General features: G+C 40.2%; 1 protein-coding gene across 1 annotated transcript in view; it reads left to right on the plus strand.

Annotated features, from left to right (window-relative positions):
* The window catches only part of sema6bb (sema domain, transmembrane domain (TM), and cytoplasmic domain, (semaphorin) 6Bb), a 124691-nt gene that overhangs the window by 44917 nt on the left and 53379 nt on the right, over positions 1-26395 (plus strand). The window contains exons 2-5 of the mRNA XM_086161504.1: positions 11528-11655; positions 12834-12948; positions 19057-19117; positions 19246-19308. Of these exons, the coding sequence (XP_086017630.1) occupies positions 11547-11655; positions 12834-12948; positions 19057-19117; positions 19246-19308 (348 nt within the window). The 5' untranslated portion in view covers positions 11528-11546. The remainder of the gene's footprint in view (positions 1-11527; positions 11656-12833; positions 12949-19056; positions 19118-19245; positions 19309-26395) is intronic.

The following is a 26395-nucleotide window of genomic DNA, read 5'->3' on the forward strand; positions in this document are numbered from 1 at the left end:
TGAATCTTTATTAAGTACATATGAGGTTGAAAATAAAAACACATTTTCATTTCTGTCATTTTTTGCTCTTCTTCTCTCAGCTCACAAGCTGTTTAAGACGGGCAGCGACGGCCCATTTCATGTGCAGCGCTCGCTTGTCTAACCACCATTCAGTTCAGTGTAAGAATATGTGAGGTCTCTTTGACCGTTAAGATAGCACTCTGTGGCGTCCACTTCATGTTTTCTGCCATCACTGAACCCACTGGGCCTTTCACTGTCACTTGTTTACCTTACAATAAATCCCTTTCTCCTAATTCAAAAGGTGAATCGCCTTCAGATGGGACATATTACCCCATTGAGTTACCCCTGAGTATTTTTAAGGATCAATATCAGTCCATGGGGGAATTTTAGCCAAATAATGGCACGAGGTGCCGCACTGCAGACCTATTATTGCCATTAGCAAGGTTTCTGTATTATTTATAACAATGCTGTAATGTTTATTGCTTTATGTGTTTTCTTTACAGACTTTATGGAGCCCCAAGCCAGTGATGGATGGAGTTGCTTTTAGCCTTTTGTCAGTCTTAAGAGTGTGTTTTCTTTTTATTTTTACTGCGGTGTTCATGTAGCTGCATTCCTCCTACATGGATGGTTTGACTATGATTTATAGCTTTGGCCCCTGATCCCTGCCCTGCTAATGATGCTTGTAAACCGATGGCGAGCCAAAGGGCAGGCCTTTCACTGCTGTTGTGATGTGACATGAGGCTTCTTCCAGTTTCACGCGTTGCTGTTTTGATGACTGTGATCATAACCAGCGGAGCTGTTGGGAAAAGGCAGAGGAATACAAATGCTTGAAAGATTAGACAATCGAGTCGAGCGCTGGAAGGGGCTGAAAAATAAAAAGGCTATGGCAATGCAGAGAATATCACCTCTATCCCCAAACTTAGAGAATCTTTCAGCTACTGATAACAGAGACACATTGTTAGATAGTACTGCAAAATCCTTTTTCCTGTCCTTGTAGATTGCAAATGCAGCTGTTCACCTTCCTGGTGTCTCAGTACCAATAATTGTGAAAATTATGGAGGTTAATTTTAGTTACACAACTCCAGGGAGAGCTCCATTAATACTCCGATATATCCATTCATCAACAATAACCTATTACAGGTAGAACATCTCTGCTCCGTCATTCAGCTCTCTCTACTTAGGCTACCTCTTGCCCCTTAATGGTAACACATCCGCAGCTGAGAGAAAGAGTCAACCATTATCTTACTCAACCACAACCTTTAAATCCTCTGATATTAGCACCATCAGACATCTGTAATGTGGTAAGAAGATTCAGGATACATTTTTATGGGCTGAATAGGATAAAGAGAAGGCTTACAGAAATTGTTTGCCCTGTCACAGATGCAAAAATTTCACGAGACATGAATCATTGGCGGCTCTTGGTGCATGAGAAAGTCACCATTCCATGCATCAGGTCACCCCTCATTTTTCATTTAGAGTGCACTCCCCACATATTTTCACTATCAACCTTCTCTCATTTCCCACTTGCTCTGCCCCCGCCTTTTTAAATTTATGTGCAGTATTATTTAGACTCCAGGATTTCATGGCAGTGGGGAGATAGAGTAAACAGAACCGTGTCACTCAAGTTCATGCATTTACACCAGCGGAAGGAAATACAGCATCGTTTTTACATTAGGCCTGAGACAGAGATAGAGAAGGAAGACTGTGGTTTGGCGAAAGTGAAGGCACAATACTTGAAGGGCTACGTTGGTTGTTCTATTGTTAGCGTGTGTGCCTGCGTGACAATGTGTGTGCTGTTTGTGTGTGTGTGTGTGTGTTCATCTTTAATCCTGGCATATTCTCTTTATTTCATATCCTTGTGTGTCTTGGTGATATACTCCCATAAAGCCTTGTCTTAAAGCCTTGTCTTATAATATTTAGAGGTCTTTGCTCTAGATGTACACTATGTTTATTTACCACATACATTCACTCCATTTAAGGCCAGTCAGAGAAAGAGATTATCTTTTTTGGCAGTGTTTTATTATAAAGGATTTTTCCTCCTGCTCTTTACTGTTTATATCCTGCAATTTTCTTGTACTTTCATTTGCTTTTACTCCTCTTTTTTTCTCCACATGATTGATGTTCAGTAATCTGCTCCACTATAAAACGTGTCATTCTTCTTCAAGTTCAAATTTCATCTTCCTTTGAGGCTTTGACTACTCTCTAGTTCCATTAGTTCAAATTTAATTTTACACACACCATCATTCTACTGTCTTTTCAAACTGACCAATGATACCATTGATAGCAATGATTCACACTTTTTTTCATTTTGGCAACTATCATTAAATGATCACCCCAGAAAACCCTACACTACACATAATCTGGGTATGTAACCCATAAAAGTATATTATAGCTTGTATTTCTTGTACTTTTACATTGATCCCATGCTACATGACTAAAGGTAACTGATTGAGGTTGATATGAGAAACAATGTTACGCAGATAATAAGCAAGATAAAAATTCATGGAGGGATTTATGGGCAAAACGTAAGACCTTATGTGCAACTGGAAGCTTTGTAAGGGTAATGCAATGATCTGGGAATAGGTGTGGTGTGATTAGATTTGTTCTTTCATTGGTTTATTAAAAAGATGCAGTGGTTTTAGTGTGAATGAGTCAGCTTGTAAAGAAGGTGGTTTCTATCAAACAATAGTCTTATACATCGAGAGATCCTCTTGAATTTACTTGAATGAACACATTCATGTCTTTTGTGGGCACAAATTGAAAACTTTTGGCATTCTGGTTGTGTGAACGTATCTTGTTATCCAAACCCTTGATCTTTCCTCTCCCATATCAAGAGTTGTAGCAACAATATCCATTCAACATTCTACCTGTTGCTTGTAAATTAACTGGTAAAAAGGCAAGATCTCCAGGGGACAGGAATAAATATGTGTTATCAGTGTAACTATGGCAATGTAACTCGTGTTGTGTAGCCGGAAGGCATCTTGTTCAAGCTCAACAGCGACGTTCCAAGTATTGACCCCTGAGGTTCCCCACCTTTGTCAACTTCAGATATAAATCTGCCAGCAGGAGCATAAAAATATTCTCTTTAGATAGAGCGTGGTGCAGACCAATGCTGAGCCAGAAGGTACTTTTGGCTCGCTGAGGAGATAAATCTGGCAGTTCAAGAAGCTCCTCTCTTTTTGCATTTTCTGTTTCTTTGTTTTTCTGGAAACCTCATTCCACAAATGCCTTGGCCTCACTCTCGATGTAACCGGCATGACTCCCCCACTCTCTTTGAATCCCGCACTTTCCTCTCTTTTACCTGTTTTTTTTTTCATGACTTTCTCAAAGCACATTATTTTGGTCCCTTTCTTAGTCCTCCTTTGTCGTTTCCCAGTTCCTTCATGTCTTTATTTTGACTGAGTACTGCAGTTCATTTCCACTTTTGCTTCATATCCTCTTGTATCCTTTCTCATTGTTGACGTTGTGACATCATGTTCTTCATTTCTCCTCCTCCTCATTTCCCTGTTGCATCTCATATTTTGTTGACTGGAAAATATCCAAACAGGCCATCACCTATGAATGATTCTGCACTACACAGTCCATAAGACATCCTCTGTCACTAACACAACATTTAGAGCAGCTTGGGGAAATCTATGGACGGCCTTTAATTCTACATAAACATTTTCACTAATCATGAAACATGATATTTCTTACCACACATTTAATTTTCTTTCCGATTTCCTGAAGCCGCGCTGCACTTAACAAAATTTGAAGGTCCTTTCAGTCATGAGTAAAAAAAATAAAAACAACCAGGATACAGTGCAAGTCTATCTTTGATTTTACAGTGGAGTTTTGCTCTGAACAATAATTTTCTTTAAACATGCTTCTCAATAGTTTTCAGAAGTAACTCATTTGTATGTTATATTTTTCCAATGATAACAGCATGACTTGAAGTTACTGTTGGCTCTCTCTTTACAGAGCATTATTGGAAAATTTGTTACGTAGAATTCAAACGAAGAAACATTTTGTCATCTTTTACAGCCCTTCTGGCTTTATTGTTTATTACAGTGCTGCTCGTACCATTATAAAAACATTGTCAAATAGTTTGCAAGGGAACATTCCAAACCCACACTGTCATTATAAACCCCTGGAAAAAGGGGGCTCTTTAATATGGAAGTAGGAAGCTAAATTGCCTTGTCAGCCAAGTTGAGTGATAATAATGCAGTAGTCCCCTGGTTTGTATTAAGGTCAAAGTCCCTTTTGCATACTTTTTCATTGTAGATATTGGTCATAGCATGTTTAATACTTGCTGGAGACCAATATAATTTGCCTTGTAAAAAGGTTTCTTCGGGGGAAAGGAGAGACACTCTCAAGAGACATACCCTTCTGCTTGCGTTCAATCTCATAAAAATCTTGCTATCCCTGCACCGTGCTATTCGACCGCTGTGATACATACTTCAGTGATAACCGAAACTGTGGCAGTCACCATCAAAGCTGCTCTTTTTCATTAAAATGTTCACATACTTCATTTGTGATGCCTGATCCCTGTTAAGCTTTCAGTCCAATTTTTAACATGAGTGCCTTGTGTCAGTGAAGGAAAACATCCAAGAGTGCTTACTAACAGAGAGAAATGGCCTCAACCATGTAACAAGACAAAAAGGAAAAGGTGAATTGAACAGTCTCAGGGCAATGTCAGTCATTAAATGTGTACATCTATAAAGGTTTCTATAGGCATGAGAAAAATCCTGACATCTGCAACACCAGGCCACTTTCACTGCAATAGCAGAATCTTGTTTCATGTTGCAGAGATTCTTCTTCTTCTTCTTCTTTTCCTTTCGACTTTCCCCTTCAGGGGTCACCACAGCGAATCCACCATTCTTCATCTAACCCTATTCTCTGTATCTTCTGTATCTTCATATCCTCTCTCAATACGTCCATAAATCTTCTCTTTAGTCTTCTTCTAGACCTCTTGCCTGGTAGCTCCAATTCCAGCATCCGTCTACCAATATATTCACTATCCCTCTTTTGTACATGACCCAACCATCGTAGTCTGGCTTCTCTGATCTTCTCTCCAAAACCTTGAACATGTGCTGTTCCATTGATGCAGTCATTCCTGATCCTATCCATCCTCGTCATTCCCAAAGAGAACCTCAACATCTTCATCTCTGTGACCTCCAGCTCTGCTTCCTATCTTTTCGTCATATACTGTTTCTAGTCCATACAGCATCACTGTCTTGTACACCTCTCCTCACATTCTGGCTGATAGTTTTCTATCGCATAGTACCCCTGACACTTTTCTCCCCCCATTCCAACCTGCTTGAACTGGTTTTTTACCTCTTTTCCACACTCTCCATTGCTCTGGACTGTTGACCACAAGTACTTGAAATCCTTCAACTTCTTGATCTCCACTCCCTGTAGCCTCACCGTTCCCCCCAGGTTCCTCTCATTCTCACGCATATATTCTATCTTTCTGTGACTAACCTTCATTCCTCTCCTTTCCAGAGCATACCTCCACCTCTCAAGATTTTCCTCAGCCTCTTCCCTGCTGTCAATACAAATCACAATGTCACCTGCAAACATAATGGTCCATGGAGATTCCTGTCTAACCTCATTTGTCAGCCTGTCCATCACCACTGCAAAGAAGAAGGAGCTCAAAGCTGATCCCTAATGAATGTCCCATTTCCACCTCGAACTTTTCTGCCATACCTATAGCACACCTCACCACAGTCTCACAGCTAGCATACATGCCCTGCACCAGTCTAACATACGACTCTGTCACTCTAGACTTCCTCATACAATATCGGAGTTTCTCTCTTTGCACCCTGTTGTATGCTTTTTCTTGGTCTACAAGAGCGCAATGCAGCCCCCTCTGACCCTCTCTTCTGTACTTCTCTACCAGCATTCTCAAAGCAAATACTGCATTTGTAGTACTCTGTCAAGGCATGAAACCATACTGCTGTCCACGAATGCGGACGTCTGCTCTCAGTCTACCTGTAGTTTCTACTTCTCTTTCCCATAACTTCATTGTATGGCACATCAACTTTATCCCCCTATAGTAACTGCAATTCTGTACCCCCCCCCTTTTTTTTTTCAAATTCATTTACCTGTCCATTCTTCTTTTGCGGGTGGGGCTGTATACCGTTTCTCCAGTGCACTGTGTTGTTTGCCACAGTGTTCCTCCTGCCAATACTGAGGAAAATGATAAAATACACCCGGAAGGAACTTCTCCAAATGAGAAGAGAAGCCGAACTCCCTGCAGTGCGCATCCCAGAGAAGCCCCCGCCGGGGGAGGAAAGCCGGTGCGAAGATGAGCGAGCGGACCGAGAGCGACAGGAGATGCAAGCCCTTCCTGCCCTTGATCATAATGGGGAGTGTGAGGTCGCTCGCCAAAAAAAACTGACAAACTAGCAACATGGCTACAGGGAATGTAGCATGTTGTGCTTCAGAGACGTGGCTACTGGTGAACATATCGGACATCGCCTTCACGCTGATATGCGGTATAGTGTGCTGGTGAGGTCAATAGGTTCAACAAACCCACTCAGTGGTGGGACTGAACCTGGACCATCTTCAATCGTGGCAGTGGGGAGGGTAAAGGACACATACTGGGAGCTATCTTGGACAATCCTTCCCTCCCCCTGCACGACAAATTGTGGCTGATGGGTAGCTCCTTCAGCCAATGGTTCATCCCATTCTGGTGCAGAACTAAACACTTAAGATGCAGTTAAGATGGCCCACGGCCATCAGACAGTACACACACCTCTCCATTTCCCAGACATCTTCTCACTCCTTAAGACCCTTTTGAATAATCTATCCAGAAACTCCACAGCTGTCTCTCCTAGACACTGCCATACCTCCCTAGGTATATCATCAGAACCAACAGCCTTTCCACTCTTCATCATCTTCAATGGCTTCCTCGCTTCTCTTTTACTAATCTCTGCTACTTTGTTGTCTTTAATAGTCACCTTTTCAACCCTTGCCTCTCTTTCATTTTCCTCATTCATCAGCTCTTCAAAGGAACCCTTCCATCTTCCCATCACTCTTCTGGCATCTGTAAATACATTTCCCCCTCTATCCTGAATCACCCATACCTGTTGTACATCCTCTCAGTTTTCCCAACCTGTATAAATTATTCTGTCCATCCTTACTATCCAACCGAGCATACAAGTCATCGTACGCCTTTGTTTGGCATTTACTACCTCTATCTTTACCTTATGCTGTATCTCCCTGTACTCCTGTCTGTTCTAGTCAGTCACCTGGGTGTACCACTTCCTGTTTGCTAACCGATCTCTCTTTATATATCACTGCACTTCCTTATTCCACCACCAAGTCTTCTTATGTACTTTCCTTCCAGACAACACACCAGACAACACACAAAGTACTCTCCTACTTGTCTCCCTGATCTCATTAGTAGTTGTTGTCCAGTCACCTGGAAGCTCTCCTTGACCACTCAGAGGCTTTCTCAACTCCTCTCTCAAAACCACACAACACTCTTTCAGCTTTCATCACTTTGTCCTCTGCTCTGCCTTTTTACCTCTGAATCTTCCCTGTCCTACAAACCACCATCCATCTACCACTACTTTGCCGTAACTAATCTCTTTCAGATTACCGTGTCTATACAAGATGTAGTCTACCTGCGTGCGCTTACCTCTGCTCCTATAAGTTACCATATGTTCCTGCCTTTTTTTAGAAAAAGTACTCACAGCCACTTCCATCCTTTTTGCAAAGTCTACCAATCCTGGATACCAAACCTGCCCATCACTTCTTCATCTCTTCTATTGCCTGCACCAACATGTCCATTGAAGCTTGCACCATTTACCGCTCTCTCATCTCTGGGGATATTCTGCTTCACTTCATCTAATCACACCTTCAGTTTCAGACTCTTAAGTCTATCTGACATTCTTTTCACCTCCAAAACATTCCTCACAAATTCCACCTTCAAGATAATGCAGAGGCTGTTTGTGTAAAAAAAAAAAAAAAATGTAATTGTTTTTTTTTAGCTGTCCTCATTTTGACTTTATCCTGCATCAGAAATCACTTGTTATTCCTGTGTTGCTTTAGGCATTAAATATCATTTGTAAGTAGTATATTATTTATGATATGAACTCCATTTTTGACTTTCTACTTTGGGAGGTATACAGAGTGCTTCGTTTTATGGCTCGAATCACCTATTCACATTCACTCTCACACACAGTCAGAACACTCTACCATTCAGGGAGGCATACAGCTCAGCGAGGGCAGATAGGAGGTCAGTATCTTGCACCACTGTTGAAGTAGTGGTGATAATAAAGATGTGACCGAGATGGCGGAGTCCAGGGCCATGTCGCATTCACCCTCTTCACATGGCTATTTTATTCATTAACTATTTTCTTTTTTTCTTTCTTTATTTATTTATTGATTGATTTTTAAATGGCTAAATTATTTCTTAATTTCTTAATGTCTTTGTTAAGGAAATCCCTTCCCTAAGTGCAAACAATATAATTGCTCTGGAGATGTAAAACCCAACAAATGAGTCTACATAAATTTGCTGCTGAGGAGTAATGGAGCTTGGTGGTGACTTCACGTGTCTTATTTCATTAAACAAATTTTGTTGGGCTAGATGGGGTGTAAAAGCTTGGCTGTGGTTTATATCTTTCTTCCAGTATCGTCTCTGGCCATCTGTATTAACTTGGCACCAAAGTAAAGCATCTGGAATAGAGCCTGAACTCAAGCCCGGCCCCTTATATGTGAAACAACCATCATGGAAGTTACACAATGGTGTGTTGGTGGCAGATTTATTTTTTTTTAGTTCTCTTTCTTTCAAATCAAGGAGTCTTCATGACTTTAATGGCATCTCCTGCTGGTTCAATTCTGAACAAACAGTGCTACCGCACCCAGGGGTTTAATATTTTGTGTTGGTGTCTCTTTCAACTGCCGAATTGTATATGTGACTAAAAGAAGACTCATTCAGTGATAGTGGCATACTCCTATGAAGCTTGCTCTATGCAGCCAAGCTTTTCTATGGGTTCCACTGCAGCCATTTGTTATAATTACAGAGATACTTTGGCTTAGAATCATTTGCATACACCGCACACACAAGACGCACACTGAGTTTTTATCCTTGTGTATCTACTTTTTCTGCTGTCCCATGAAATTGTATAGCCCGGGGTGTCTAATTATACTAATCTAATGCGTGCTGCCTGACATGTATTCATACATTATTAATAGTAGAAACAATAGAATCTCTCATTTGAAACACAGACTTCCTGACTTTTCGTTTGTCTTTCCTATAGTGTGTCTTACTTATCTCTCACTCCATCTCTCTCCATGTCCCGTGACCTCCTTTCTTCTTCTGGTGACTCTTTCTCCCCTCATCTCCTGTAATTTTTCTTGTGGGTGTTGAGTAATTAACATGCCTCCCACTTTTATTCTGATGTCAGAGCAGGGAATTTGAGAAATTTCCCATAAAGATTAAGTGTCCTGATAAGGTTATGTCTGGGACTCCATTAAATAGATGGGCTGCACAATGGTGGTTTGTATGCTTCGGGGGTGGTGGGTACGGGGTGGGGGTGTGTGGTGTTGTGGCGAACTGTGAGAAAAACTGTGGAACAAACGAGGCTGGTTCTTTAAAATACAATGTGTCAGTTTTGTATTTTAATCTTATTTTTTTAACAAATGTGCAGCAAATATTACTGTAGAAAAAGGAAACGGGTCTTGTTAAGTTCATCGGATGACTTAAAGGTTTAAAGTAATACTTCGAGACCAACAGACAAAAAGTTTTGCTACAATCACCAGGAATTTTTCATCATTTTTTATCGTTCAAACTGCCAAACCTGATGGTGACATGATCTTCAATTAATTGATTCATTTATCAAAATTAAAAGGTTTTTTACTTGTGCTATGTGTCTATGTAAAGTGTGTGTTTGTGTGTGTGTGTGTGTGTGCGTGTGTGTGTGTGTGTGTGTGTGTGATATGTGTGTGATATGTGTATATATATATACATATATATATATATATATATATATATATATATATATATTTATTTATTTTATTTTTTCCCCCACCTGTGCTACAGCTCTAAGTAGTTGAGAACCCCTACATCTAATAACACAACAAATCAAATCATTTTCCTATTTAATTTTATTTAATTTTTTTTATCTTCAGATGAATTACACTGTTGAGGTTGTTTTGAATTGTTTTGTTTTTTTAATAATTCTAAAATTGGTAACAACAAAATGTAATTTAACACCATTAAAGCTCCCAAATCTCATAATGCCACTGAATTGAGTTTGACTGGACTGGGAGAAATAGGAGTCAGCAGAGATCTAAACTGATAGCACAGAGGAGCCATGTAACATTGATACTCTGTTCAGCGCAAGTATTTGCTCATGCATCGTTTCACGCAGTGGTTCTGTGTGTGACCACAGGAAAATTCTAAAGGCTTTTGCATAAAGAAATTCAATCTTGCATGTTGAAATGTGAGAAGTTGCAATGGAGTATGAGTAAAAAAAAAAAATGCTGAACTTTGTTTGCACTACACTGTGGTCAAAATAGACCCCATTTTCAGTCATATTGTCCAAAAAATGACTACTTTACCACCTTATTTGAAATTAATTTCTACAAGATAAGGGGTTGGGCAGGATTATGCTATTGTATAAATTTACAGTGTGTTCTTTAAGGAGGATACACATCTGTGCTGGGGTGAGACAGAGAGGGAATTTTGATAATTGCTTGAAGAGTCAGAATTAAAGATAACGACATGGGCGCAGACACACGCATACACATACAGAGCAGTGAAATTGCATGCTGTGATAGTGGTCGGCTCGTCATGCTTTCAGAGGTTTGTGGCTGACATCTATAGCAATTTTAACCGATTCTCTCAGAGTGTTGGAGTCATTTCCCTGATGGACCGTGTGGGGTGACTTAATTTGGGTATCATTTGTATTTCCACATGAATCTGAAACCTGCATGTGCTTCACTATTCCCAGATAAAAATACCAACAGTTTAGCTATGCCATCAAAGAGGTAATTTGCTGGCAAGCATTTAATTTAAGTAAATTGCTCTTCTCTCCCTCTAAGTCTCTCTCATATCCTGTGTGATGCTTGATGTCTGTACCTTTCTATGTCTATCCCAGATTCTCCATTCATTTCACAGGCCTTGCTCTCCCCGCATGGATTTTCCTAAGACGATTTTTCTCTTGCTCTGCTTTTTTCCCTCTTTTTGATTGTGTTGTAGGTGTTTTAATGTAGGATGCTTTGGTAAGATGCCCAGTGATGTTCTTGCAATCAGAGTTAATTGAACATTTGTCCTCGAGTGGATCATTTAATCTCCTGGTCCAAGCAGCTATTTATCTCATCACATATAAAGGCTAAGGGAAAGAGATGCAGTGGGAATTCACAGAAAGAGCTCGGGCTGAGAAAAACGGTGGGCCTGTTAGTCAGCTGATGATCTCAGACATGCGTCCTTGTTTATGCTGATGTGTGTGTTTGGGACAGGGGTGTCACTCTCTTATATTAAACAGCCAATAACTCCTCATCTCTCATTTTTTGTCTCTTCTTACATCCACAGAATCCATAGTACTGTTGCTATGGCGACCATGGCCCCTCCCATACTCTTCCTACTGTTTTGGCTGCTCCAAACCACAAACTCAACATTCCCTGAGGAATCAGGGCCTCTGAACCTCATCCCGACTGAAGGTACTGACTCCCTGAATATGTAAACGCCTTTCTCTGCCTAATCCCTGTAAGGTCACCCAACACAAAAGGGTTTGAATTTGTCAATAGCAGAGAGGACTTCAAGGGCCACAGTGTGGGCTGTGGAGGTCAGATATTCCCCCAGAAAATAAGTGCCAAAGGTCACTGGAGGTCACATTCAGGAATGAGTGTAGGGAGGATAAGGGGGCTCTTGCATTTGGGACGGTCCCATACATTCTTAGAGCCTTGAGAAAAGCAGCTCCCTGCACACTCAGACTTTGAGTCTCCGTATCGGCTCAGCAGTCTCCATGCCAGACCAGACCTTGATTGATTGTAGTTCAATAATATTGACTGATGGCTTCCCAGCTTCGTCCAGACATACTGGATCAAAATCAAACTCTGTAGTTGAAATGTTGTCGGGCTACTGAAAGCTCCACTGGAGTGACTGCGTTTGACTGAGCACTACCAGGTAAGAAAGAATGTAAGACAAATAGTTTCCAGACTGAACAAATAACAATAAGGATGGAGATGCATATGGACAGAAAGGTTAATACCATGGATTTCAGGATGGAGCCCAAGAAATAGACGGATGACAGTGCAGGATGGAACTAGAGTTAAAAAAGACCAAATATAGGTCTTAATATGAAGAGGAAATTGGGGAGTAAAATGGAGGGAATAAAGTAGTAATGGGAAAGGAAGTGGAGTGAGCATGTGAGGATATCAGATGAAAACTCTCCCTTCAGATACTCAGTCAAGGTCAGAGACAGATAACCATCTGGATTGATTCCATCAGATTCAACCCTTGTTTGCGTCTCCACTCGCTTTTATTTTTTCTTTGGAGTCACAACTGAAGAATTTCCCTGCAAAATGTGGTAACGCCCTTCATATTGTTCTGGGGAACTCCTGCCATGCTTGTAACTCACGTACAAGCCAATCATTTGTCCAAAGTCCTGATGAGTTGACATTAAAATGTCATATTGACTGTATATTCATATATAATCAGTATTCTGCTTTTCACTTCAGATTTTCAGTCATCAGTTGCTGAATGTGGCAGATACACCGAGTTATAAAAGAGCAGCTTAAACAGTCACCATTTTCTAATTCACAAAATACATTGCCATGCAAAATTGATTTTTCATGATTGGTGATGTGCTTGTTTATTTTTTTTCCCCCTTTGACAGTGGCCAGAAGTTATCCAGTTTTTTTGGGCCGACCCCACCGAACATGGCCAAGACAAGAGCCCCTACACATTCAGAGGATCCTCCAAGTCAATCGGACTCTTTATATAGGAGCCAGGTACACAGACAACAGCAACACACACACACACAACTTGTGAACCGCCTATATTTAACCACAAGCTTTAATAAAATCTTGGATCTCTCTGGTATACTGTAATGCCTTTAACTGGATAAACAACACTTATTTCCTAGTGCAAATGGAATCGTCTTGCACACTCGAATCGTGATTTCCTGTGTAAGTTACTTATCTTTATAAACCACTTGGCACAATAAATAGATATTGCAGCTTGTACTTTACATCATAATATATATCTGTCAGATGTCTCCCGGTACAATATCCTGTATTTATATTTGTAATACCTCATAAACAGAGGCATACCCTTCTTGTATTTTTTTTTTCAGTTAATCAACAGCGCTTAGAAAATCATAAAGGGCAACAGCCATGTATTTTTCAAAAGGAAATTTCCACTTCCATCTTTCTTGCACTATAGTACATCTAATACTTATTACGTAATTGCTTACCTGCAAATATTCAAGTGTTGAAGTTACTAATGTACAGGTACATGAAACAATTCTTAGTGTGTCTGTGCGATACAGTATTATTGTTTCGTGCATATAATTATAAATTAAAAATATAATTTGAGCATATACATCCTAAATGTGCCACTCAAATGAGCTAAGCTTGGCCTCAATCCATGTTTTTATTCTTTAAACTGCATGCTGAGACCCTAGATTATCTATCATCTGAACCTTTGTTGTAACATGGTAGTCTGTTAGCATGTAATTTAATGAAATACTCAAGAAAACAATATACAGGATATTGACTTATTTTCATACCATAAACAGATTAGTCAATGCTTATACTGAAATTGCCCATTTTCGTTTGTCATGTTAAGATCTAGGGGCCCCAAACTGGCATTATTACAAATTGTGGATGGCTTGTTCCGCACAACAGCCAAACCAAGTGACATTATTCTCCTGCACAAAAAGGAATATATTAGAATGAAATCTATATTCAGAAGGGTTTGCAAGCATTTTTTTTTTTTTAAACATCTTGGGCAAGTGCTGGAGGTGGCTCTCTCAAAACCATAAAAAGGCAGTTGATGTCATTGTGAGCATCATGGGAATCGTAGTCTGCTTTGTTTATGGCTGATGAATCTGATTAAACTAAAACATGTTCACTGTAAAGACAATGCGTAAAAGTCGCATTATGTTATGTCATTCATGTTTACTTTTACTGGAAAGGTTGTTGAGTATTGGATCACAGCTTAAGGCTCGAGTTCAGAAAACTTAAGCACAACATCATGGAAACAGTCACATTGTGGTGTGTGCGTTTCCTTGGAATCATGATGGTGATCAGCCACAGAGACCAGGCTTCATTTCCCCCAAAAATATATAATGCCAAGTTGATTAAGTTCCATTGTGTTGGCTGTCTGTTTGGCTCCAAGATACCTTAAGGGAATTAATTAATTTTGAGAGTTTGTAGACTTTTAGACATTAAAATCCAGAGGTTGGCAACAGCACGTTTTACCATAATTAGATTGACAACTCTAACTGTGAATAGCTACTCAAGTTACATAACATGGTAATCTGTCCTCTAAAATTTCCAAAATCAGTAGCTGGAGAATTTCCATATACTCTTAAAACATATTGCGACAAATGTTTTATCTCAAGACATATATCAGGCCAAGTAAATGGTTTCCAGCCTGGTCTCCATAAAATAATGATTCCCATATGGATGTCAGTCTGGGGAAAGTGCTGATCCTGGACAGACAGTAACTTTGGTGGTCAAGAGGGCCAAACAAGGACAGCCCACTCAGCTGCACTCACTCTACATTCTGAAATTATATTTGCTGCTCCCGGGAGCTGTTCAGGACTCGACCTAAAGCACAGAGAGCTCACAAAAAAACACCCTTCTCAAGACTGACAAGCTATAATGGCCAAAAATTAATTTAGCTTGAAATGTGCTTAAAAATAACCGGGCAGAGTCATTCTTCACATATGTTGTTGGTTATTTCCTGTAGGGATAAACCCTAAGGTAGACTAAAGCAGTTTCCAATAGAGATGCCACTGTGGTCCAGGAAATGACCCAGTCCTTGGCCTCCAGCTAGTCTAAGCATACCGCTGAGGCTTACTAGTAAATATATCAAACTGTGTAAAATGGTTTAAAATGGCATGCTATGTCAGCACCAAGAGAACCCATAATCACAAATGTGCACTTGTCCAGCCCCCCCAAAGACAAACAAACAAACAAACAAACAAAAAAACAGACTTAAAAACTTCTCAATGGCTTCTCTTGGTCTGCCTGAAAATAAAATCACCGCATTTAATTCAATTCCTGTCAGCAGAAAGTTCCATTCGGTTGAAGAGCTTAACTGATATGAATGCCTCGACCAACCAGATGCTAATGAAATGCTGTTCTGACAGCCAAAATGGGGTCAGAGGAAAAGGGGGTTGCTGGTAGCAGAAGGGATACGGAAAAGTAGCGTTTCAAGAGCATATGATTAATAGCTAATAGAGTTTGCAGCGTCCTGACAGAAAGGATATGTCTAGAAAAATTCCATGTATAAATGCATGTCGGTGTGAGTGGCAGAGACATCACAGCAGGGAGGCAGATTTTTAAAATGTATAAATAAGTATCTATGTGGTGGCAGGTATGACTGCCAAAAGCTGCTATAGAGTGCATGGCCTGATAAGATGCCTCTCTCATCCCCAAATCCTGTAACCATTAGCATAGCTGCTCTTCAGACTGCAAACGCTGCTAAATCCCTGCCCTAAGCACCTGCTGAGTGCTGCTACAGCTCCCTGTCCTTTTTTCATCTTGGCCAAAAGAAAGTAAACTATGTGTTTGGATGTTGGAGTAACCACCTTGCTGTGTTAAGCTCCATTTCGTTGCTGTCAAAACACAGCGCTGTGGATCCCGGGGTCTACTTTGCTTAAACAGATCTTAATGGCAATCACGCAGATATAAACCTATTTGAGATTAACTGAAGAAAATACAACCAAAAGAGCACAGACATTCTGTGCAGACAGAGTTCTTTCCTTTTCAATGTGTGTGTTAAGGTAAAATGGTATGTGAAAGTGGGTGGGCTTACTGCGACTCGTGGTTGCTCTTGTTTATTAGCCCAGAGACACTGACCTCAGAGGTCAGGCTGAGGTCACAGGTGGGTCAGATTCCTCTTGGCAGACAGAGACGATCAGCTGGGGCGCAACTGTGAATCTCTAAAGTTATAATGGCCAGGGTGTGCTGGATTTGAGATGCTTGCAAAGAAAGTTCAGCACGGAAACAGAAAAAGTTTGGCAAAGAGATGCAAACACAAAGGGGTCTGGTTAAGGACGCCCACATAGATGAATATAAGTGACAATATATATTCACATCATATATAGCAGAATAAAGCAAACATTCGGTTCTTTTGAGTATATTATTGCAGATACTGTATAACAAGTACATAGCACTGATAGAACGAAAAAGTGCATTTAAAAAACAAAACAAAACAATGTTGTCAAAAAAGAATATACATTCCTGGTTAACGTTTTACCAATTCTTATCAAATATGCTAAAGAAGAAATAAGCTGTAACATGTCTGGCCATACATTATGTTGAATTTCCACAAAATGACCTGTTGAACACAATGTCTACCACTTCACGATGTGCAAAAAGGGTCAACATACGTAGTGGGAACATTTTACGGTACTTGTGTTCACTGAATGCTGGACAAGATTAATCATACACGTAATGTGAAAACAGCATTCAAGTGTCAGATGTACACTGTTTATTATTCTACCCCATTCTGCACAGTGAAGGTCATTCAGGAAAATGTGTACAAGACAAATGGATTCACAAACAAGGAACTTTTGAAAAAATAAATCATTGGCTGGAGTATGATTTATATATTTGTTTCTCACCTCTCTCTCTCTTTCTCTCTCTGCCTCCCTCTCTCTCTCTCTCTCTCTCTCTCTCTCACTCCGATGCTTGCGAGGGAGACGAAAAAAAACACAATAGCTGTTATGCAAAGGTCACAATTAAAATTCTGTATGTATATATGGTGCCTTTTTTTCATTTAGTTCCATGTAGACTATCTCTGACAAAATATGGATACTACAATAAATTTGAATTTACATGTTGTTACTTTTACGCCTTCACTTCAGAGTTAAAAAAACACACTACCTGTGACTTGAAATCCAGAACCGCTGCGAGCTACCATTATACAGCACAAGGGGAAAGTTAGAAAACTGAGAATATATGTGTATATATATCCTTGAAAACTTGAAAGCTGTAGAGAATTTTGACTCTGCGTTTGTGGTATTTGAAAGGGTAAAATCACAAAGTTCATGATTCGGTCACATTGAAAAAAATATAGGAAACATTGATAGTTCCCCTTGATTCTGTGTTGACTTTTCTTATTAACCAATTTAAGAAGGTTTATAGATGTTCATGAAATAACTGCACAGGCATGTGAAAACTCATAAACATATGGACAAGGCCATACTAACGTAATTGAAGACTTTTGATTTGTAGGTCTTCAGTCGGGGTTGTGTAGGTTAAGGCGCCCATGTAAAGAATTATGAGCCAATGAGGCCATTCAAGGCTGCGTGCAACTTTCGAACCATAAAGAATAATGGAATCTTTACACAGTTTGCATGAGGAGTGACCTTCTGCTTCTAGCAGGAGATCCAGTGAAACATGTCAACAAACAAAAGCATACAGGCCACAGGCTCTGCATCATTCATACAACCTTGAGCTGACTGGACAGGAGAAGGAAAATCACCAGCAAAAGTAGATTTCCCTCCTCTGCACTCCTCCGTAGAGGTACTACTACAGTTTGCCAGCCACTCTCGCAGCGAGGCTCGTCTCTATACACATTATGTTAATGCTAAAGCTCTGCTGAAACAGCCTGGGTGAGATTATGGCTCATACTCGGACACACTACACTTTTCTGAGAACACTTAAACTCTAACCTGTTAAGCAGTGACTTACATAGCAAGTGTTTGGTGTTTTAACGCAATTTGCCACTCAGCTTTAATAGCGGGAATCTTCTAATGCGCAAACAAACCGGGATAATGAATAATTCAGAGGTAGAGTAACCTGATGGCATTTTGCCTCCATGTGCTCTCAAACGTGAACTTTCACACCTACTTCTCTCTCTCAGAAGATGATATAAACATTTCACATCCTCTTAGTAGAAATGAATAGCCACAATTGCAGTCGCCTTGATGCACACAAACAATAACCCATCCATCTATCAAGAGGAAAAAAGGACATTTCAGGAAAGGACATGCAGCTCAGATGGGAGACAAAGCTAGTATCCATTCTACTGCTACATACTATGACAGATCAGCCCACTAAGAGCTGGACCTCTTGCTCAGGAGGAAGACAAAGTCTTAGCCTCGAATCCATCCCAGCAGATAAGGAGGCCTTTATCAATATGCAAACGTCAGCTGTTAGCTCTCATTTAGTAGGCATTTCCCCAGGAACATCCAAGGTTACTGCAGAATTATCAGCAGATTAGAAGGATGAGAATGCAGCATTGGGATCATGAATACCTGCATGGTTTGAGGGTTTCACACCACATGTGGGCATTGTGTACGCTGTGCAAGAATTGTTAGAATAACTTGATTAAATCATCAATTAATTTCAGGTTTGAATGAAGCTTGTAAGTAGGAATGTGGGCCATTGCAGGAAATTCAATGCAGCACTCCAAGATTACTGACCACAGGCTAAGGGAAAAAAACAAATATGAGCCACCATTTTGCTGTTAGTTTCCGTTTTGCATTGTGTATTGTAAGGTTTTAAGAGACATTGTGAAGTCGTTCTGCATTTTGTCCGAACATCATCAAAATGTCCGTAATGTGTACGCTTTGTGAAGCCTCCAATGCTTCAGCCAGATTAAACAAAGTAGATATTTTGCAGATTCCAAACAGTCTGGGTAGTATTTAGCTTCCCCGTTTTGTGTGAATGGCCCGTATTCCATCCAAAACAGAATCTTCAGTGTCATCCACTGTCTTGAACTAGCAATAACATACAAATTGTACCCCGACAATACAACTGGCATTTATGGGATTTCTCAGCTCAGTGTCTTGGCCTTTCTGAAGCCTTTTATATTGCCGTGCTGGCTGACTGCCACTCTCTTTCTCTCTCTCGCTCTCTCGCTCTTTGGCTCACCAGGGATGACCTTTTCCGTGTGGAGTTGGACATCGTTGCGGGAGATGAGATGTTCTACAGCAAGGTGAAGGCTTTCAACTGTATTTATACTTTTTTTGGCAGATGTATAAATTGTCTTGAGACCTATTATTGCCATTGTCTTCAGCAAGACTTAATGATCAGCTTCATGTTTGGCCGTTTTTAATTGTTTAGAAAAGAACATGGGAGTCTAACAAGAATGACATAAGAATCTGCAGGATGAAGGGCAAACATGAGGTGAGTCATTTTGTGTGGCTGTCTTTCAATTTTCCTTTGTTTTTGAAATATATTTATACATAATCTGTGTGTGTCCTTGCTCAGGCACAGTCATACACAACAAATCTAGAACAACAGCAGTCTTACAAACCATATTTTAATGAGCAGTCCAGCTGACAGCCAGTCTGACTCATAAGTTCATCCTGTATTCTATCTGTTGAAAGTTAAAATCCACAGGGTCTTTGTTTTCCCAGGCTTCTCATTAATTAAGACTTAATGACCTTAAGCTTCGAAAATGATGTTGTATGGTTGCAGCAATGACAGGGATGTCGGATGCAAATCTTGAATAGCCTAAGCCAAAAATACAGTTTTGGTTAAGACGCTCGGGTCACCTTGCATCAAATGAAGCAGGAGTTTCAGTAAAAACTCAAAATTTTGTAAGTTCCTCCGCTGTCTTTGATCCATTTTGCCTTTATTACCTTTTTTTTTACTCAGACTTCCTATGTTCATAGAGGAATATGTGCCCATTACACCAGTAAAAGTAAAGCATACTGTTGTGTAATTGGTTTTTACAAGCTTTATAGATTGATTGGTTTATGGAAGGGGGTGGCAGTGGTTAGCACTTCCGCCTCACAGCATGAAGGACCCTGGTTTGCTTTCTACAAGGGGGGCTTTCTGTTTGGGTGTTGCATGTTCTCCCCATGTCTAAAGGGGACAAAAATATGCTGGAGGTTAATAGAAATAAATTGGTAAAAAGGCTCAGATGTGTGATTGAGAGAGTGAACGGTTGTCTGTCTCTATAGGCAGCCCTGTGATCGACTGGCAACCGGTCCAGGGTGAACACCTGGGATAGGCTCCAGAATCCCTGCAACCTTAAGTGCAGGAAAAGCGGTAGATAATGGATGGTTTATGGAGGACCTGGTCATCCTCAATTGGAGCCCGCATAGACCATGAATCATCCTCATTGATTAATGATGAGGATGTTTTTTTTTTCTGCCAACCCATTTTTGATCCTAAAAAAAATTCTAAAAATAAGTATCAAAATAAAGTCCTCAAAGTGAATAATGTTTTAATAATTGATTGCATTTTAACAAATGCTTACCAACTAATGAAAAATATTAATTGTTTTCAGAAAAAAGAATCACATGTATTTGAACTCACACTATAATTCCATTATATTGGAGCAGTCCAATCTGTAGCTTATTATTTGGTTAAAGTTTCTTTGGCAGGCTATCAATCTGTTGCTCCCTTACTCACACACTGAGATACTATTTTATTGCCATCTTGTATTAAAATCAACAAAAAAATGTTGAAGTTTGCTGCTGCATTAAGCTGCTGATAAATCTTAAAACTCCTCTGTAACCAGAGAGAGAAGCTTGTTTGCTTGCTTGAAACAAATCACAAGCTACAGTTAGAAACACTTCTAATGGACATTAAACTAAGGGGAAAAGACAATGAGGCAATTCTTTTGTATGAGTGTGTTGGTGAAATATATTCAAAAGATACCCCATTAGTCGGTACCCATTTTTTATACTACTATTTTTCTTTCAGTATTAGTCATCTGACTGCCATGCCTGCAGGGAAGGTTATAAAAAGAGGGGATTTTGACCATGTAACATCTCAAAATCGCTATTGTTCAACTAGCTGATCACACATACTCACAAAAATCAGATGAGCATAATCATAATCTCTGAAATTGGCTCCACCTTTCTGAGTAAGCTTTCCTACATGTACCCTGAGAAAATGAAGGTAGGTGTCTGAAAACCAAGCCGGCGAAGAAGGGATGGGGTGAAGCGTCCCAGAAGCCACCAGCAACCCTTGAATACTTGAAAACCTCTGATATAACTAGCTGCTTTCTGCCACAAACAGGCCTTATTAGGTGTCTGTCTGTGTATGTGTAGACAGTTGCGGCTGGTTTGAGGATACCCGGGTCCTCCGGACGAAGAAAAATGACTTCTTTAACTCACTGAGACAATACCTGACATCAAATCTGTATAACACCCTGCCAGCCAGCAACACACTGGAACATAGATTACAGAGCAAAAAAACAAGTGAGGAGGAGAGGAAAGGAAAGGAGAGGAGATGAGAGGAGGGTTGAGGAGAGGAAAGAAGAGGCTGACCCTGAATAATGCTGAGGGTATGCCTGAGATATGAGAGGTCTTCCTGCCCCTTATGATTGTACTGCCTGGTAATGCTGTGAGTCACACGGCAATGTGAAGAAGATAACAACACTGCCAGGTCCTCTCAGTCGACTCTGTGGGCTCAGACGCATATGAATGGATGTCTTGTGCAAGGGCACACACACACGCGCAAAACACACACACACAGACACATACTCACAAGACTGATATCCACTTCTGGAAACCAGTTCCTCATTCCTTCTTTAAGTCATTGTTAATTTCACACAGACATTTCTTTTCCAATTAACTTTAAAGGGTCCAAAAGACAAACCATTCACTAATGCAAGTAAAGAGTTCTGCACACATCTAATTTTTTATTAATGTAGAACCTTTGGTCACAGAACCTCCATCATCAAGTTATTTTGAAAAATTATGGAAAAAGTCAGTTTGCCATTCCATACATACACCATTGTCTGACATGGACAAGAGAAGTAAACCATGATACTGCCCAGAAGTCAGTCTAGAATGGAGAAAGCTATGTTTCAAGCATTCTATGATTGAAAACTTTATACCAAACTAAGCAAACAAGGTCTTCAAGTGACTTTTCTTGAAAATTAATTTTGAAAACGGTTCATGTTAAAATTACTCCAGGGCATTTATCTCAGGACGCAGCGCAAGGTGAAATTCTGTGATACTGTGATATAATATTAACAGGCCAAATAATTACCACCTCTTAATTAAATTCAAAAGCATTCTACACTTTATGTAAAACAACCTCATTTGTGCTCAAAGATCAAGTTCAGAAGTAGTTAGAAAATACAGTAATGGTATGATTGCAATGGGCAATCAAAGTTGAAGATAACCACTCAGGATAACACGGTCAAGCAAAGATGAAGGGTTAATAAATGGTCATTGAACGCCATAACATGCAGGTAAAATTCGGGGGTAATTCACAATGCAATCAGTTAGGCTTAATGTCCCTCCACATTCTCTCCACCATTATGCCAAAATACCAAACAGGTTAGTGGATTGCAGCAGTACCAATATGGGACACCTACACAGATAATTATTAGCATCAGGGCAATAGGAGGCTCCCAAAGTTGTAATTGTTAAAGCAGCAAAAGGATGCATATTACTGATTGTACTTTTTATTGCTAAAAACAGGCATCAGCAGCTACAGTTGGAACAAGATTTGTGACATGAACTTAAATGACAAAGCACAGATGTTCTTTTTCATGTGATTATGCATATGACATTCTTTCTCAAAGTATTTGCCCCAATATTTCAGATGATACAGAAAGCTTGATTACTCATTAAAATTTGTATTGACAGTAAAATAGTGCAAGCAAACCATAGAAATAACAAGATTTGACTGAAAATTAATTAAGATAATAACCTCAACATGAAGGGCTCTTAGTTTCAGTTTCATTTCCTAATGTAGCTGATAATTATGTAGAAGGTCAACTGTGCTAACTATACATTTATCAGGGAAATAACAGTAATTGTTTTACTCCCACAGTTACATTCTCAACCACACACACACACACACGCACGCTTTTAACATGCAGGTTCATACACACACGTGGGTGGGATTAACGACTTGTACATTATATAGATAATTTGCTCCTACATATTCATGGATTTGGTGCCTCACTCTTCTGTTTTCTCCCACATACACATGAACTCAACCTCGAGTGAGCATCTTGACAACCACCTCTGCCACGCGGTTTCAGCATTTTCTGTGTGCCTCACCCACCCTCTCATCCCCCTGTATCTCACTCAACATATTTCTATCTCTTGAGCTTCACCTCGCTAAAATGCCCTGTTCTGCCTGGGGGGGGCTGTGTCACAATGTGATACATTTGCCACTTTGTAATTGGTTTTGTAATTAAATGTTTCTGCTTGGATGACCACAAAGGACATCGTATTCTCCCCAATTAGGCGAAAAATTCCATATTCTGATTCTTTCACCTTTTTCTTCTCCCATGTTGACCAAATCATTGGTGATGACTGAACTGAACAGCCAGCCTTGGTGTTGCTCAATTTGCATATTTCTGTCATATTTTTCTTTGAATGTCACCGATCATGCTGGTATTTGCCCTTTTTATTGTCTGTTTCTGTCAATCTTTCCAATGCTTTCACGTCTTTCTTTTCTCCTCCTATCAAAAAAAAAGAAAAAAAAACTCAGCCAGAGGTAGAGAATGAGGCTTTCCCCAAAGTGACTCTGTGCCTGCCTGCAGTATGAACATGCGAATAATTCCACATAGAGCAATTTTAAAGGCCAGTTCGACACTGTTATATGCCGCATTTAACAGGGGTGTTTGATCGATAATGTGCTGATTGTGCTCTCGGAGGAGCTCTGGGTTTTCCATCAGCCAACCCAGTGCACACCAGGACCATCGGAGGATACGGTTTCACATCTTTTAGAATTAATCTCAGAAAAGTAGCCTGTTCAAGAAATCCATTCAGTCACTTTTCTTGATCCTATTTTCGCCTTAACTGATGCCAATGTATCAATTACAATATTTATCTGCCCCCTGATGCTAAACATTGAGTGTTGTGGATGAATACAATATGTGAAGATATAAAAACCTACTGCTGTACCTTTCACATTAATTTCTTTAAAACATCATATTTGCAGATAGATTAAAATTACCTGATTAGAAATTGTGCAAAAATACTGGCCATTTCTCTGGCTGATCTGCTGTCCATGGCCCGGGGTTTTAGTTTCTGTAGTACACTTATGCATTGTCAGTACTTGACCAGAATGGGCTTTAAAAACCTCTTATGCAACTAATGAGTTCACAGACTCGCCTCTTCAACCTTTTCTTTTTTTAGATGATCCCAGTGAAAATTTACACTTCCAACAGTCAACCATAGGAACAAAATATAAAACACATTCAAATATTCCAGCCCTTAACCAAATATTCTTATTCCCAAAAATGCTCTTTCATGGAAATTTGCGATTGGGTCTTGTTCCTCTGTTGAATTTGGGAACTCCTAAATGCTGAGAACTCATGGAAGTTGTTGAACACAACGTTATTCACACGTGTCAATAAAGATTGTTATGATTAAGGTCTAGTGACCAAAGCCTTGGCACGCACGTTCCTTTCTTCTATTTAAACTCCGCTACACCACAAACCCACAAACCAAATGTACTGTTTATGCACGTCTTTGGTGTATTTTCTTGTGAGAGTGGAGTTCTGTTGGCCTCATAATGTTTATGGCATTCCTGCGAGTTGACTCCATCACATGACTGACTGGGCTGGAAATTTTCTATAAGTTTGTATAAATAGATGATTAATTAATCCACTTTTTAAGCCGAGCTGTGTCTTCACCTTCATCGATTTGCAATGTTTAAAAAGGCCTCTTTGTGCTAAATAAAGATGTAGTACATCACTGGTTCAATTCACTGTGGAGAAAAAAAAAAGGAGGAGAGCATGACTTTTAGTCAGGCATGTTCTCTGATAAAGTATGATGTGGCCTCTTCTGTACCCCAATGAGATAAACTGTGTTAAAGCAAGAACTCACTATTACAGTTCTCCCAATGACGAAAGTAACATTTCACCCAGATGAGTTCCGTATTCCTTCACTGGTATATTTTCTTATTGCTAATCTCCCCATCACTCTTGCTTCCTTTTGACTTCCCATGACTATTGTCTCATTTTCTTTCACTTTCTCCCTCCCTCTGGTGTCTAGTGTTTGTTTGTGGCCTGTGGTGTCTTCAGTGAGAATTACCATCAAGCAGAGATGAAGGGTTGCAGTGGGATGCGGATTAGTTTTAACATGCTGGTTAAAACCGCAGCTCTTCGAACGGCACACTGATGCTAATTTGGTACTGCTGTTAATTAATCCTCCACCCACATGTACGCAAACATACACACCCATTCATCATGTCATGGAGAGTCATTCTGTTTTCTGTCAAAACTATGCATCAGGGATTTTTTTTTGAAATGACAGCTCTGTTTTTAATGAGTTGAAAGGAGGGATTGCCAAACTGTTGTTTGGATGTGTGTTGCATGCATTTGTGTGTATGGGGGAGTTCTGGCTCGTCGGTGGCTCTTGGCAAAGTAGTGTGCTCTTCTCCCCGGTAGCTAACATCAGGGGACCAGTCAGGCATGTAATGGAAACTTTTGAGATTTAAAGGGGCAGCTTGCTAAATACGACCTCTTGATGGACTGCCTTAGATGGCCAGAAACGTGAATAAAGCGGGTCATGATGCTAACTTTTTATATTCCATGAGAGTATAAGGAATTCCGTGGGTGTTCCTAGCAAGGGAAAACGAGAAGAGAAATTTACAACGTATGGACCTGTTTTGCATTGTGTTCGGGCCGTGCAGGAGTGTGCTGATTGTTGCCGCAGGTAAAACACCATTTTGGTTCGGTCTTTCAACAAACATTGGGGCCAAATGAAAAGGTTGATTATCATCCCAGACTGAAGGTTGACTTCAGGACAATAGATAGAAAGCAGATGGGGAAGGTGGAGTCTCTTCATTTGGCTGTGGCAGGTTGTTTGAGTCAGATGTGTTATAGCAACTGAAAGTTTGTTGTAAACCCTCTGTGAGGTTGCTTTCATTAAAATGCCTGTGATTTTACCTCTGAGTTTTCTGCGGCTCAGAGGTGGTCGTACCTGCGGTGAGATCATTCAACCAAGAAATGCACTCGGTCTCTCAACCTTTGCATCACAGAATGCATCTTACATCTGTTTTTGGAGGTAAAGCCCACATTACATCTACTTTATGTCTACACACATACACACACACACGTACGCAGTGTTTTGTTTCTATGGTTAAAATGTTTTTCTCCATTCAAAACTACCATATTTGCTCTGTGTGGCCTTCTCCTGAGTTATTTATCTGTACTGGAGATAAATTTTTCAAAGCCCATGCAGCTCTGCCACTCTCTTTAAGAGGAGCGGGAGGATGAGGAAGAGGCGGAGGAGGGCTGTAGTCATCTGGGTCTCGGGAAGGCTTGCCAGCCAGCACAGGT

This window comes from Fistularia commersonii, chromosome 16, assembly GCF_037954325.1.
Source record: "Fistularia commersonii isolate RoL2024-O1a breed Wild chromosome 16, RoL_Fcom_v1.0, whole genome shotgun sequence".
Classification (NCBI taxonomy): Eukaryota; Metazoa; Chordata; class Actinopteri; order Syngnathiformes; family Fistulariidae; genus Fistularia; species Fistularia commersonii.